Here is a 12807-nt window from a genome sequence, read left to right on the forward strand (position 1 = left end):
CCTGTTTCAACACCGTGTTTTACACGCGCGCGAGATGAAGCAGTACAAAAGTAACAGGAGTTGTTTGTGTCCAACGCACCGGCGCTCTTGTGGGGGCTCTATAGTGAGCGTCCACTCTCCCTTTTCGTGACACACTTCTTTTCCCGTCTCTTTTCCCCCCTCTCTCTTTTGCTCGCATGCATTTTGAATCTCTATTTTTTTTTTGTGTTGGCCTTGCGACCCACCCACCCCTCCCCCGTAAAGTCCTGAAAATGAACTCCAGTCGCGATACGCCAGTGCAGTCACAGTCCTCCTCACCACCCGTGAAGTCTTTCGCAGTCCCAGCATCAGCGCCTGGTTCAACCCCCCCTAACACCTGTTTTCATTTCTCGTCGGCGCATGATGTAGACGGCGATGGCGCCGTCACCGCGTCTGGCGTTCTTCACCAACTTCCATGCTCGACTGTCTCGTCTGAAGCGCGCACCATGACGACGTCGTCTTTTCTCCCAGCGGGTTCAGTGCCGAAGGTCGTGGTGCGGTCGGCAAGTGATCTCTCCTCCGCTTCTGTTGCCACTACCGGCGAGGGCCACCGCGCGTCCCACCTTGCAGCTCTCTCAGCCGCGCTGACGTCCGCGCGCGGTGTCTCGCCTCTCACAAATGTGAGCCTGACCGGGGAAGCGGTCGCTTCCGTGGTGAACGAGGCGATGGGCTCTTCCTTCTCTCACTCCCCCACAAGGACACACGGGTGGCTCGCTCATCAACGCCGCCCTCGCCGTATGCCACACCCGTTCCCTACTGCTCCCAGTAACAGCCCCCCTTTGTGTGCCCGCTACAGTTCTGGCGAGTCTGTTGCTATTGCAAGTGACGCTCCTCCAGGACTCCAGGAGTCCGCGCCGCCGCTCGCGCACCTCGCTTCTCCCACAGCTGACAGTACACCACTCGCTCTGCCGGTGTGCTTTCACTCTCTGTGCCACACCACACCGCCCACGGTTGCTGCGACAACGCCTTCGAGTGCAACAGTACTGCAAGTGCCATCGTCTGGCCCCGCGCCAGCGGTGCATTGCCGCGGAGGAAACATGGCCGCTGCGCTGCGCGGCAGTCCCGACGCGCTATCCAGTTCTGCTCCTCCTGTCACCGGCACCGCGGTGGGCAACACTGGCGTCTCGGTGGCGCTGGAGGCATCACTCGCTGAGGGGCTCCGCAGCACCGCAGCGCGTACTGTCAGTTCCTTCAGCAGTTATCACACGACGAGGCCAGGCAGCCCCTTTACAACCAGCGTACTAGCTCAACACTGTGGCGCTGATTCGAGCAGCAGCACCGTATGCCATGCAGAGTCGCATGTCCACTTGAATGCAAACGTTGGAAGGGGCAACGAGGGGATGATGCCTCCTGTTGCGCGTAGACCACTTGCTGATGCTGCCGTTGGCGACGCCAGCCGTGCGTGTGGCTCAGTCTCGAGGGGTGCGGCGGTGGCTAAGCTCGCTGACGCTGCCGTGCACCGTAGAGGGTCGTTGGAGATCTCTTCCAGCCATGCCAGTGTCAGCGGACACACCGTGCCGATGGCAAACGCTGGCATGAGGCCTGATTTTATGTTGTCTATTCCTGCAACTAACAACGTGGCAAGCGCAACACGTGGTCCTGTACAGTGTTGTCTCTCTTCACCTTTGTGGTCGAGCGTGGGGCTGCAAAATCGACAACCTGAGGTGCTCAGTGGCCGCGACAACAGCAGCGTTTGCAGTGGAACAAGCAACACCCACAGCGGGGTCTTGCGCGACGCTCGTTCTGGCGGCTGCGGCAGTCATACCGAACGGGTAGTGGGCAGCCCTCTGCGATTCCCCTTCTCAGGAGAATTCAGCAAGGCCACAGCTACACAGGAGGGCCCTATAAAGAGCTCACCAGCGGTGTTTGGACGGCAGCCATGGTCTGCCGTGGGGCGTGGGTCGCTGGCGGTCGGTGACGGTGGTGCTGCCACGAGCAGGGCTGCCAGTGGGACGGTTGCTGAATCACATGGAGGGACAGTAGGGGGAGACGAACACGCTGGGACGGTGCCCCTTTTGCCAGCAGCAGCAGCAGCAGCATCACCAGCCGCTGCGCGTGCGAACGAAGTCAATCCCACCCTTCTCGTGCTCTCGGGCGCCCCGCGTGTCTGTAATGGGGAATGCAGCGGCCACCACACCACCGCGGCAACATCGAGGCGGGGGAGTCTCACCCGTGACAGTGGTTGCTCATCTCCGGTGGCCCAGCAAGCGGCTTCCTATGGCCGCATTTACAAGAGGGCTCCTGTGGCCGATCAGTTTTCACCGCTGACAGGTTGTGGCAAGAGCGCGCGCGCGGTACTGGCTGCCGCGTACGATGGTGCCAACAAAAGCGGTAGTGACATGAGCAAGAGCTGGAACGCGTCGGGTTCTGGGGGCGTGGCAGAGGCCCCACAGGTTCCGCTGACCGGCACAGGTGCGCATCGAAACCCCACTCACGCCTTCCGCGTGCATCGTTGTCACACGGTGACGGCGACGCAGCGGCCTCAGCACGAGCGATCGTCCGCAGCGTCGTGGACGAAAGCGACTGAGGAGAAAACCCACGATCCGTGTGACGAGGGGGTTCAAAAACGACAACAGCAGGCTTGGCGCATGGCGCCGCAGTCGTATCCTGAGCCGCCAGCGCATCCGCGGGACGGGCCGACAGTTGTGGCATCGCTCCAACGCTTCCTCTCCAGGATTCCTACTTCGTCACCGTTGGATCAACACCATCCGCAGTCAAGGAGTCGTCTGGGCAAAGGCGATGGCGCGTCGCTGCTTCATCCTCTGCCGAGTACTTCTTCACCGTCTTTGTTCGCTTCGGCTGCTACACCGTCGCCAGCGCCACTGGAGGTGGTGCCGCCGCCGCCGCCCACGTTTGCTCTCTTTGGCGCGCTGGAGAGACTGTCTCGCTTCTCCGAAATGGTGCAGCTGTGCCGCGAGCACGCCGACGTATTGGACTCCTTCTTGGATCGCTTCACCCTACAGCTGCACCGTCACTCGTGCACGCCACCGCTGTTGTTCAGTGGCGCAAGCCCTGCTCGCAGCCAGTCCTTGTCGCCGTCGTCATTGGCACCGAGCACTGCGCACGACGACGTTGAGTTTCTGCGATGGCATCGGATAATTATGTATCTCCTTCGGCAGCCATCAGAGGTGATGAAGGTGGGCGTCGAGTTTTTTAGTGACGCAGTCAACTCGTGGCCGCTGCACATGCTGTATCTCACCTGCTGCTTCTACGTGGCGGCGTGCGAGCGGGGCTTCGGTGCGCTCACGACGGCTCTGTCCAAGGGCGGTATCGTCTGTTCTGGCAAAGGGCTTTTTGCGGCATTGGCGGTCTCAATGGCTCAGAGTGAGGAGGAGTTGATTCGCTCGACTGCGTGCATGTACCGTGCCGCCTTTTACACGGGTGTCCTCATGCGTAAGCGGCACCAGAGTTTCGAGACAGAGACCCGCCTCACCACCACTGGTGGCTTCACCCTGTTGGTGGTGAACATTCCCATCATCACGCTGCGGCGCCTTGTGGCGCGTGTGAACGAGGGCTATGACGTGTTTGCCTCGATGCGCGACACCTACAAGGAGAATGAAGCGATGCGGGGGAGTGCCTGGTTCAGCCCGAACAGTAACAGCACAACTCTAAACTCCGGCACTGTCTCGACTCTGCCGGGGCGTCGTGGCGCTCGTCCGTACTCACCGACCTCGTCCTGCGGCTACGCATCCGTCTCGTCACCCTTGACGCGCTCTATGCCACATAATCCACACTCCGTGATCGAGGTGAGCCGCGTGATCAGCAGCCGAGCGGCCGTGCTCTGTGGCCACCCGCTGGATATGCTGCGCTTGGACACGATTCTCACCCGCTTCGCGGAGTTCAACGACTTGAAGATCCACAAGGAGTACCTCCCCGCTGGCGGTCCAGAGAACAGCCGCTTCTTTAACAAACACATGGCGCACGAGCTTATGGGCCTCTGGAAGGCGCGCGGTGTTTCATTCTCTCTCGCCAGCGTGCAGCTGCCTCTGTACTCGCCGGTGAACGGGGACTCGTGGACCGAGTCGCTGCGAATGCCTTTTGAACACCCAGCGCCGCCAGATACGTCGACTACCACGATGGCGTCGGCGCACGACAGCAACGCCGTCTTCTCTTCCTCGGCTACACCTCCGACGGAGGATTATCGAGACGAGTGGTGGATGTTCAGCGTCGCCGAGGCGGCGACGTGTGCAAACCAGGACTTGACCTATTCCCTTCGCCACATGCGGGACGGTAGTGTCCTCCTAGATTTCTCTACCCACGCAATGAGGATTGGGCGGCTGATTGCGTGGACCAATAAGTCCATTACGGTCCTCGCGGTACCAGAAAACTGTCACGAGGCATCCGCGATGCCGCCGCCGCGGCGGAGCCCGAAGGACGAGGCCGTTCGCAACACAATGGAGAAGCTCGCCATCATCAATGATGTTCTTCGAGAGGTCGGTAGCAACATCGAGCAGCCGCCTGACGCTCTGGCCAATCCTTCCGTGGAGCTCTTCACCACCTTCACGGAGCTGGGGCTACTGGAGGTACTGCAAGGGCCCCAAGAGCTTGCTGGCGCGTGCCGCTCCGGTGCGCCCATGCAGGCTGCATCCACAGTCTTGAACGAGCGGAAGGGTCACCAACAAAGGAACAGCAGCACGGGGGCGGGCGATGTGGCGTCCGGGGTTGGCGTTTTTTCCGAGGCATGTTGCGCAGGCCGAGAAGGTGCGGCGCATACACCGGGGGAGGGGCACAGTGGAGGCGTTTTTTCAACCGCCCCGGCTGCGGGTCGACGTGTGAAAACAAATACGGCCGCTCCTGTATGGAAGAGTTCGTCTGGCAACAACGCAACGGCTAACATACTGGCCACGGAAAACCCCCTAAACATCACACACTCCATCGGCAACCGGCACACAAACAGCCTGTCACTCAGCTCCACTCACGGCGTCGGTGGGTCAAGCGGTCTTGCCAACGCTCTGGACCGTTCCATGGAGACAAGCGGCTGCCCTGACCGACATGTGGAGGCCGGTGGTGCTGCAGAGGTCCCCATGAATGTCTTTCCCGGGGGCAACACTGCATCTGCCGTGCCGAGCGGGCACGCATTGACAAGCAGCACACCAGTCCAACCACCGGCACCCCCATTTACTTCCAGCTCCCCCGCAGCTGTGCGCGCGACGCGGCTGCTTCCACCGTCTGTTGTGCACGGCGACAGGCTGCTAGGCAGCAGCACCGCGACAGGTGCGACACACCTGTTTCTGGACATGACGATGATGTCCATGACACCGCCGAACAGCGTACCATCTACGGTGCCGGGCGACAACACTGGTGCGACCCATGCGGGGCTCGATATTCACCCAAAGTCTCAATCGGTCACATACACGGCTGATGACGACGACGATGGCTGCACTTCTCGCATGCGATCAAACTCGCGTGACGCCGGTGCGCATGAGCACGTGGCGGCCGCGAGCAACACTAGCGGGGTGCTAAGTGGTCTAGAGTGCGAGCTCTGGCACACAGTAAGCCCGATTGGGGGGTCCGATGCGAGCAGCGAGCAGCGGACGCCGACGACAAAGACCATCTCTGCTGGTGCTGTAGCATCAATGCAGCTCAATGTAGAGGAGGCCTCTGTTGTGGGCGGTGTCAGCCTTTCCGCACCACCGATGCCGCTTCTCCCTGTGCCGCAGGTGGCGTGTCCGCAGCCGACCTCTTTATCCGGGGTACGCCGCTGCGACAGCGCTGTGGTCATCTCGGCCTCCCTTCGCGAGGCCCCGGCACCCGCGTTTTTTTTTCCATCCGACGGTTTCATGCGTCGGGAAAGTGAGCCGGAGTTGGCCTCGGAGCATCGTATTCCTTCGATACGAAGCAGGCGGAGCAGCTCCCATTTACAGGTCCCTGACACCGATTTCTCGCTCCAAATGCGGGGTCGTCGCTACGAGGCGCCCGCCGAGGGTGACCACCCCCATTTCTCGAGAGGCGATATCTTTGCGCTGGACAAGGACGGTGCCGCCTCTGCCGCTGTGAGCTGTCTTCCTGGTCCCCCCCCAAGCCCTGCCGCGGGGTGTTTGCCGCTGTCCCAGTACGAAAATGAGTTCGTCCTTCGCCGAAGTAACGACCACGTTGGTATCGTGAACGTCTATCAGGTCTCCGCACTCATCAAGTACTACGAGATGCAGTTCAACTGTGTCCTTTGCGACGGGGCCGTTCTCTTCGCTGGGCTGCTGAAGAAGAAATCTGGCATGGCGTTTCCCTCGTACACACTGCTGCTCTGCCCCACGGTGTTTTCCCTCTTGGAGTTGTGGGACGGCTACGAGTTTGAAGAGCTATGGAAGCGCTCCCTTGGGGCCCCGGTGTGTAGTCGCATCACGTCGCCAATCTCTGCCGGTTTGGTTTAAGTCTTCCCCCCTCCCCTCGCTTCCTGCCCCGTATGGCTTTTACTTCTTCTGGCCCACGTGTGTGGGTGCGGGGAAGCTGTTGTTGTTCTTTTCCCCCCCCCTTTTTTTTTCTTTCGTGCTCTTTTTCGCATCGCCTGTGCTGTGGCAGTTATATATATATATACACACCGTGCCTCCCCCTTTTCTGCTTCTCTCTATACACCCCCTCCCTTCCCCTCCTTCCCTGTGTGGGTGTGAGTGGGCTCCAGGATCTCTTGCCTAACCGACAGTTGGACGTGCACATGTCAGAGACTTTCACCCCCCCCCCTCCCCCCCTCCACACGCACACACACACACACACACACACAGACACCTCACACATTGAGCCAGTGTCGTTGCTGTCAGCAGCGACCGAAGGAGTGAGGCGACCACAACAAAAAACAAGGAACCATAATCACAGAAGAGCTGACGCTGACACGTTTCATTTCTGTATATTTCTCTCCCCTCCCCCCTCTTTATTCTTCCAATGCATCTTCACCCATCGTGTGGCCCCTCCCCCCTTCCCCCTCTCCCCTCCCCGAATATTTCCCTAGTCTCTACCCACTCACGCACCCGCCTTTTTATTTCCTTGTTTTTTCGTTATTCCTGTGCATCGCTTCATCTCCAGCCACCGGATGCACATGCCTCATTTATTGATACTTTTTTTTTTGTTGTCCGTGCTACAAGCCCACTTCCCCCCCCCCCCCAATCCGCACCACACTCGCCCATATAGTGTAAACAACAGCAACAACAACAGAAGTAAAAAAGTTTTATTATTATTATGATTGATTGATTGACCCTTTCCTCCTTCCCGCACAGATCGTTTTTGAAAAAAATAATGTTTTATCCATTTTGCTGTCCTCCTCTCCTCCTCTTCCTCTTGTCATTCCTTGTTGCTTCAGTCCCCCCCCTCCCTCCTAGTTTTCCCCTTATTTTTTATCGCCTTCGTGTGGGGGACGACAAGGGGGGGGGGAGGTTGTGAGGACGTAGAGTTTGTGTGTGCGCCCTTCCTCCCTTCTCCTGTTTCTCGCTCGCTCTCTCGAACAAGTGCTGCACATCCACTGATTGGCAAGTCACGCATCAGTGCACCTCTTTTTCTTTCCTCTCTCCAATCTTTGTTTATTTCTCTCATACGCGACGAGGGGCGGCCGAAGAGCGTTGGATAGAGCTACTCGCCATGAGCTGCGGCAACGCACATATGCCGGTCCACATAACACACACACACACACACACACACTCAGCACATAAGGCACGTCTACACGCGAAACGTGAGTGAGCCCAAAGCAACAGCGAAGTGAAGCCAAAAAGGGGGCTGCGAAAAAAAAAAACGAGGCGCCAAGACTCGTTGGGATGAGCTGTGGATGTGGTCACTACCCACTTCACATCTTTCTCGGTTCCAGTCGACTGCATCGTTTTTTTTTTGTTCGTTGCACGTCGACGCGGCTCTCAATCGTATGGCTCTCGATTGTCTTGACTGAGGGTCTTCTCAATGTAGGTGCACATGCGAGCATGCGTGTGACTCTCTTTCTCCCTCTTTTTTTTTCCTTTCGTACGATCCCACGCTGCACCTCCGGAGGGATCTCTTGGCGCTGCTCGAGACACGGTTGCTTCCCCACTCCCCTCTCTCTTTCCCTTTCTTTTTCCCCCCACACCGCGTACACCCCCGCGATACTCGCACACTCCTTCACACCCGTTTGAGGCTCACTTTATTTTTTTCACGCAAGTGTTTTTACGTAGTCTGCCGCAGACCCACACACACTCCACACATACACTCACACACACCTTTCCTCCCAACTCCATTTTGTTTTGTGCGCAACATGTCCAAGTCCATTGCTGTGATCGCCGCGGGGGCCCCCGCTGCATTGGTCCAGGCTGTGTCCTCCCTGGTGTCCAAGGCGACTGGTGGTGCTGTGAAGGCCATTCAGGCGACCTCGGCTGCCTCCAACGCTGTCGTCGTCGGCATGCAGGCGCCGTGCGGCACATACGCGTGCGTCGCTGAGCCCCCGAGCGCAGCCAGTGGGCCATACACCGGTGTAAAGACGGTGGTGGTGCGCGCCGTTCTCCCGCGCGGTGCGGCGGACACGATGCAGGTGCGAGATATCCTCGATGTTTACCCCGCCTCCGGCATCGCATGCGAGGCAGAGGTGGCCAAGGCGGCGGCGAACTTCACCAAGGCGGCCAAGGTGGCTGTAGAGAAGGCAAAGGCAATGAAAGCAACGCGTGTGACTCTCGTGACGAAGCCGGCGACCAAGTACGAGCGTATCAATGCTCTTTTCCATGAGACATGCAGCAAGACCATCGAGGCAGCCGGCCTTTCCGTCGAGACATCCACCACGGCTGCAGCGACCAATAACCTGATCATGTTCCCAGAAAAGATGGGCGTCGTTATGGTGAATGATGATCAAGTCTGCGAGAAGGTCCAGTACGCGTATGCTGGCATCGTAGGCGGCGTCCACACCACTTACTACACCGACGCCGGTAGCAAGATCCATGGCGGTCACGGCTACAAGTCGGTCGCGATGGCCCTGGCAGAGGAGCTCAAGTCACTAGGCATGAAGGCGGAGGCAGCGAAGGTGGAGGCGGCTGCCCAGAAGAGCCCCCGCAATGCTGCTGCTGCCCTCTAATGATCAGCACCAAGAGTCATTTGTGGCGAAAGACCACTGCTGTGGCGGCGGAGGCGGTGACGGTCCATGGATGCGCGATGTGCGGATCATGGCGGGGGCAGTAAGCGCACGCGTGCTCGTCTCCGGCTTTTGCGGCGTCTGCACTGTCGTCCCCACCCACCCTCCCCCTCGTAGGGGGTGAGAAGAGGGGCCGCCTCTCTCGCACACTTCTCACATTTTTTTTTGCCCCTCCGCCGCCTCAAAGACGCGACTGGGCTCGATTCATGAAGTTAGTAGACTAGTATTCATAGCGGGTGTGGCGAGCGGGCAGAGAGGGGAACGTGGTGTGGGTGACTGGAGGGGGTGGGGGTAACGGGGTGGGGGGGGGGAAGCGAAGCGGGATGATGGGGAGAAGGGTTGCTTGGTTGGTGGCTGGTGGTGTGACCAGCGAAGGGAACGGTGAGACGTCCCACTTGGGGTGGGGGGGGGTACCACCATTACCGCCGTTTCAAGTGTTAGCCATGTGCAATAGTGCTTGTCTCGTGGCTATTGGTTGCTCTCTGTTCTAAGAGGCGTCGCCCGCCTCCCTCAAGTCTCCCCATTCCTTTTCCCCTCCTGATTTTTCCCTTCCCTCTCTTTGCCCATTGCCTTGCTTTCTGTGTCGATCACTACTCCTCTTTCCCCCCCTCACTTCTACTCGTACAACCCTTTATATCCTGTGCGGCATTCGTGGCACCCAGCGAGGGAGGCGGACGGGGTCGGTTGTAGATGCCATTCGTATGTAATATGCTTGCACGCAGACACAGACGCAGGGCACACCTCATCAACACCGCAGATGTCCCCCTATCGACCATAGCCGCTTTCGCTCCTCCCCTCCCTCCCCTCCCTCCCTCCCCTCCCCCCCTCCCTTGACGATCCCTTTGGATTCCCGCCTGGCATCGGGGGTGCTGCACACGCATGTTTTTTTTTTTTTTTGAGGGCAGGTGTGTCCGTGATGGCGAACAAGTCATCGTTGAAGTGGGGGAGGGGGAGAGAGAGGGGAGACGCGGGAGGGGGGTGTATAGGATGAATACGATGTGTGTGCGTGTGCGTGTGTGTGCGTGTGTGTGACCAGAAATGTGTTGTTTGGCCCACATCGCTACCACACGAGTGTTTTTCCTGTTTGCATAATCTGCGCAACGACTGATGAGGTAGTAGTGAACCCCCCCCCTTCTCATTGTTCTCTCGTTTGTGCGAGGGGACGCGTGCGCGGTGACGGTGGGACGGGCGAGTGTGTGCACACCCACCCACCCACACACAGAAGCCGAGGGGTTTTTAGTAAACGACAGTCTTGTAAACAACAAAAAAAAGTCCAAGCATAAACAAAAAATATGACAGCGCAGATTTACTTGCGTACTCGCAACTCTCCTCTCTCCCCCCCCCTTCCCCAACTTTGACAATGCGACACCACACGTCTTTGCTGGTACAGTGGCCTGGGCAGTCTACCTCCACCCACGCTGACGAGTGTGCGTGAATGACGCGGTGACTGTGGCCCCTTTTCTTGCACACGTTTCGCACCATGTCTGTCGACTGACAAACAGTCTCAGCGATGAGGGGTGTGGGGTAGGATGCAGTGTAGCGACCTTTGACCGCTGTTCGTCGGCTTGGCGTCCCGGACGTCGCCCCGCTTAAACCCTCAGCGACTCCCTCTTTTTGCAGGACGTCACGGTGATATGCATCACCCCCTCCTTTTTTTTCCCTCTTTATCCGAAAGCGCAAATGCCCACACCTGCGCGAACACGAGACATGCGCACCAACGCTACAGGCGCCGCATCCCCTTCCAACTGGACGATGCTCCATCATCTCTATGAACAACGCCTCTCCCCTCTCCCTTCTCCCCTCCCCCTTTCCCCCTCTCCCCCTTTTTTTTCCATTTCAAATTGGATAACACACATCCGCCACACACACACACACACACACACACGCTTGTGTGCTGATGTGGCCCCGTACTTGTCGATTTTCCCCACGTCTCATCTCACGTCAACGCTATGCAGGGCCGACACAGCACAGTCACACAAGCTATACATACCATTCCAGAACGCCCTCTTTCTCTCTCTCTTTCTCTCTCCGCCTTTTCAATAATTGTGATACAAACGCGTTTTTTTTTGTGGCACCTTGTATTTCTCATCCCCCTGTCTGTCCCCTGTTGTCTCCGGCAATCCCGTCACCCTCAGACACACACACACACGCACACACACACACAAAAAAATAGAAAAACGGATACGAATCGGCGTAGAAACTTTCCATTTTTTATTTCAGTATTTTATTCACAATCGCAAAAGGGAGAGGGGAGAGGGGTGGGGGTGAAGGAGGACAACAACACCGGCGGCACGCGCGCAGAGAGAGAGAGAGAGAGTGCCCGCCTCTTGTCAGGAGACACACTACGGAAAGAGGCGCGGACTTCTTTTTCTTTTTCCTGCTTTTCTCAGAGTGTTGCTGCGGTCGCGGTAGCAAAGCGAGAGGCAGTCAGTTTTGGCCGACGGCAGCGGCGTCTACGATAGCGCGTTAGAGAAGAGAACGGTGTTCGGTGCTGCTTAGTTTACAGGTTTTATCATCACCAATTTTTTTCTTCCTGTTTGACACGCTTGTGTGGGCTAACTTTGTGAGCAGAAGGGGATCAAGAGGGTTTGTACGTCTCTGTGCGTGAACGGCTTACCCTCCCTTTCTCTCTTACTTCTTCGGACTCGCATTCCAATACTCCCCCTCTGTCTCGGTGTGCGAGTTCCGCAAGAAGAAAAAAAAAAAAACAGCACTGATCCCTCTCAACTCTCTCGCGTGTGCGCGCGTGCGTCTGTGTGTGTGTGTGTTGGACAGGCCACTCCCGATCTCCACATTCAGAACAGGTTCACCGCTCGCCATCGAAACGCCCTCTTTTTCCTTGTTTTGTTCGCCAATAAAACAGGAGTGTTGCCAGAAAAAAAAAAAAAGAGGGACTGGCGCGTTGGGAAAGAATTACACGACACGAGAGTCCCGTAGGTGAGAACAGATTGTTCTCGCATACAGGCGAAGAAACACGAAGGGGACGGGGGGGGGGGGCGCAGCAGCAGCAGCAGCAGCAGCAGCACCAGCAGCAGCACCAGCAGTGCTTGGAGGAACTTTTCAAGACCCCCCCCCCCTCGTCCTCCTCCTTCCTTCCGTAGACTAAGGTGCAAGCAGGGAGAGTGTGAGAGATCGATCACGGGAGGACTGTCCATACGGTTCCTTGAACTACTACGCACAGCCCATCACCTTTTTAAAAAATATAAAATATAGCTTTTTTTTTTTGGGGGGGGGGGTAGCCTGAACAGCTCTGCCTTGCCGCGAGCTCACCTTTGACATTTCCTTGCCGCCGCCACCCTTGTCCCCCCTCTCGCTTGCTCTCTACCCCCTCCTTCGAACCGTGTGTATGTGGTCTGCATCTCTCTCTTTTTTTTCCCGAGTGTGAGTATTTTCAACGATCTCGTGCACGTTTTCAAGTCTCTCTACATCACATATTCCCTCCCCCCCCCCACACACACATATACATATATATATATATCTGTAAAATAGTTCCACCGCCAACTCTCGCCCTGTTGCTCTTGTACTTTCTTTTTTACTCAACTAGGCTCGATCTTCACAGCATTTTCATTTTCTTTTCTCCTTTTTTGCTCTTCTGCTGCCTCGACAGGCCTGACGGGGCGAGGTGGAGTCTTGCCCTTACAAGACTACACACCGCCACACATTCACAGACATTCACCCGAAGCGCTACCCCTCAACCGAGGAGCCGAGTTACATTTTTTTTT

At 57.5% G+C, this 12807-nt stretch overlaps 2 protein-coding genes across 2 annotated transcripts; both read left to right on the forward strand.

The window, feature by feature from the left end:
- Positions 1 to 251: 251 nt before the first annotated feature.
- JKF63_07047 (uncharacterized protein) lies at positions 252 to 6386 on the forward strand (the record flags this gene model as incomplete). The annotated part of the gene is made up of 1 exon (XM_067902991.1): positions 252 to 6386. One exon carries the CDS (start codon positions 252 to 254, stop codon positions 6384 to 6386), a length of 6135 nt encoding a protein of 2044 aa, XP_067759000.1.
- A 1835-nt stretch (positions 6387 to 8221) lies between these two features.
- On the forward strand, positions 8222 to 9028 carry JKF63_07048 (uncharacterized protein; the record flags this gene model as incomplete). The annotated part of the gene is made up of 1 exon (XM_067902992.1): positions 8222 to 9028. One exon carries the CDS (start codon positions 8222 to 8224, stop codon positions 9026 to 9028), a length of 807 nt encoding a protein of 268 aa, XP_067759001.1.
- Positions 9029 to 12807: the final 3779 nt, after the last annotated feature.

Source organism: Porcisia hertigi, chromosome 11 (genome assembly GCF_017918235.1).
Source record: "Porcisia hertigi strain C119 chromosome 11, whole genome shotgun sequence".
Classification (NCBI taxonomy): domain Eukaryota; phylum Euglenozoa; class Kinetoplastea; order Trypanosomatida; family Trypanosomatidae; genus Porcisia; species Porcisia hertigi.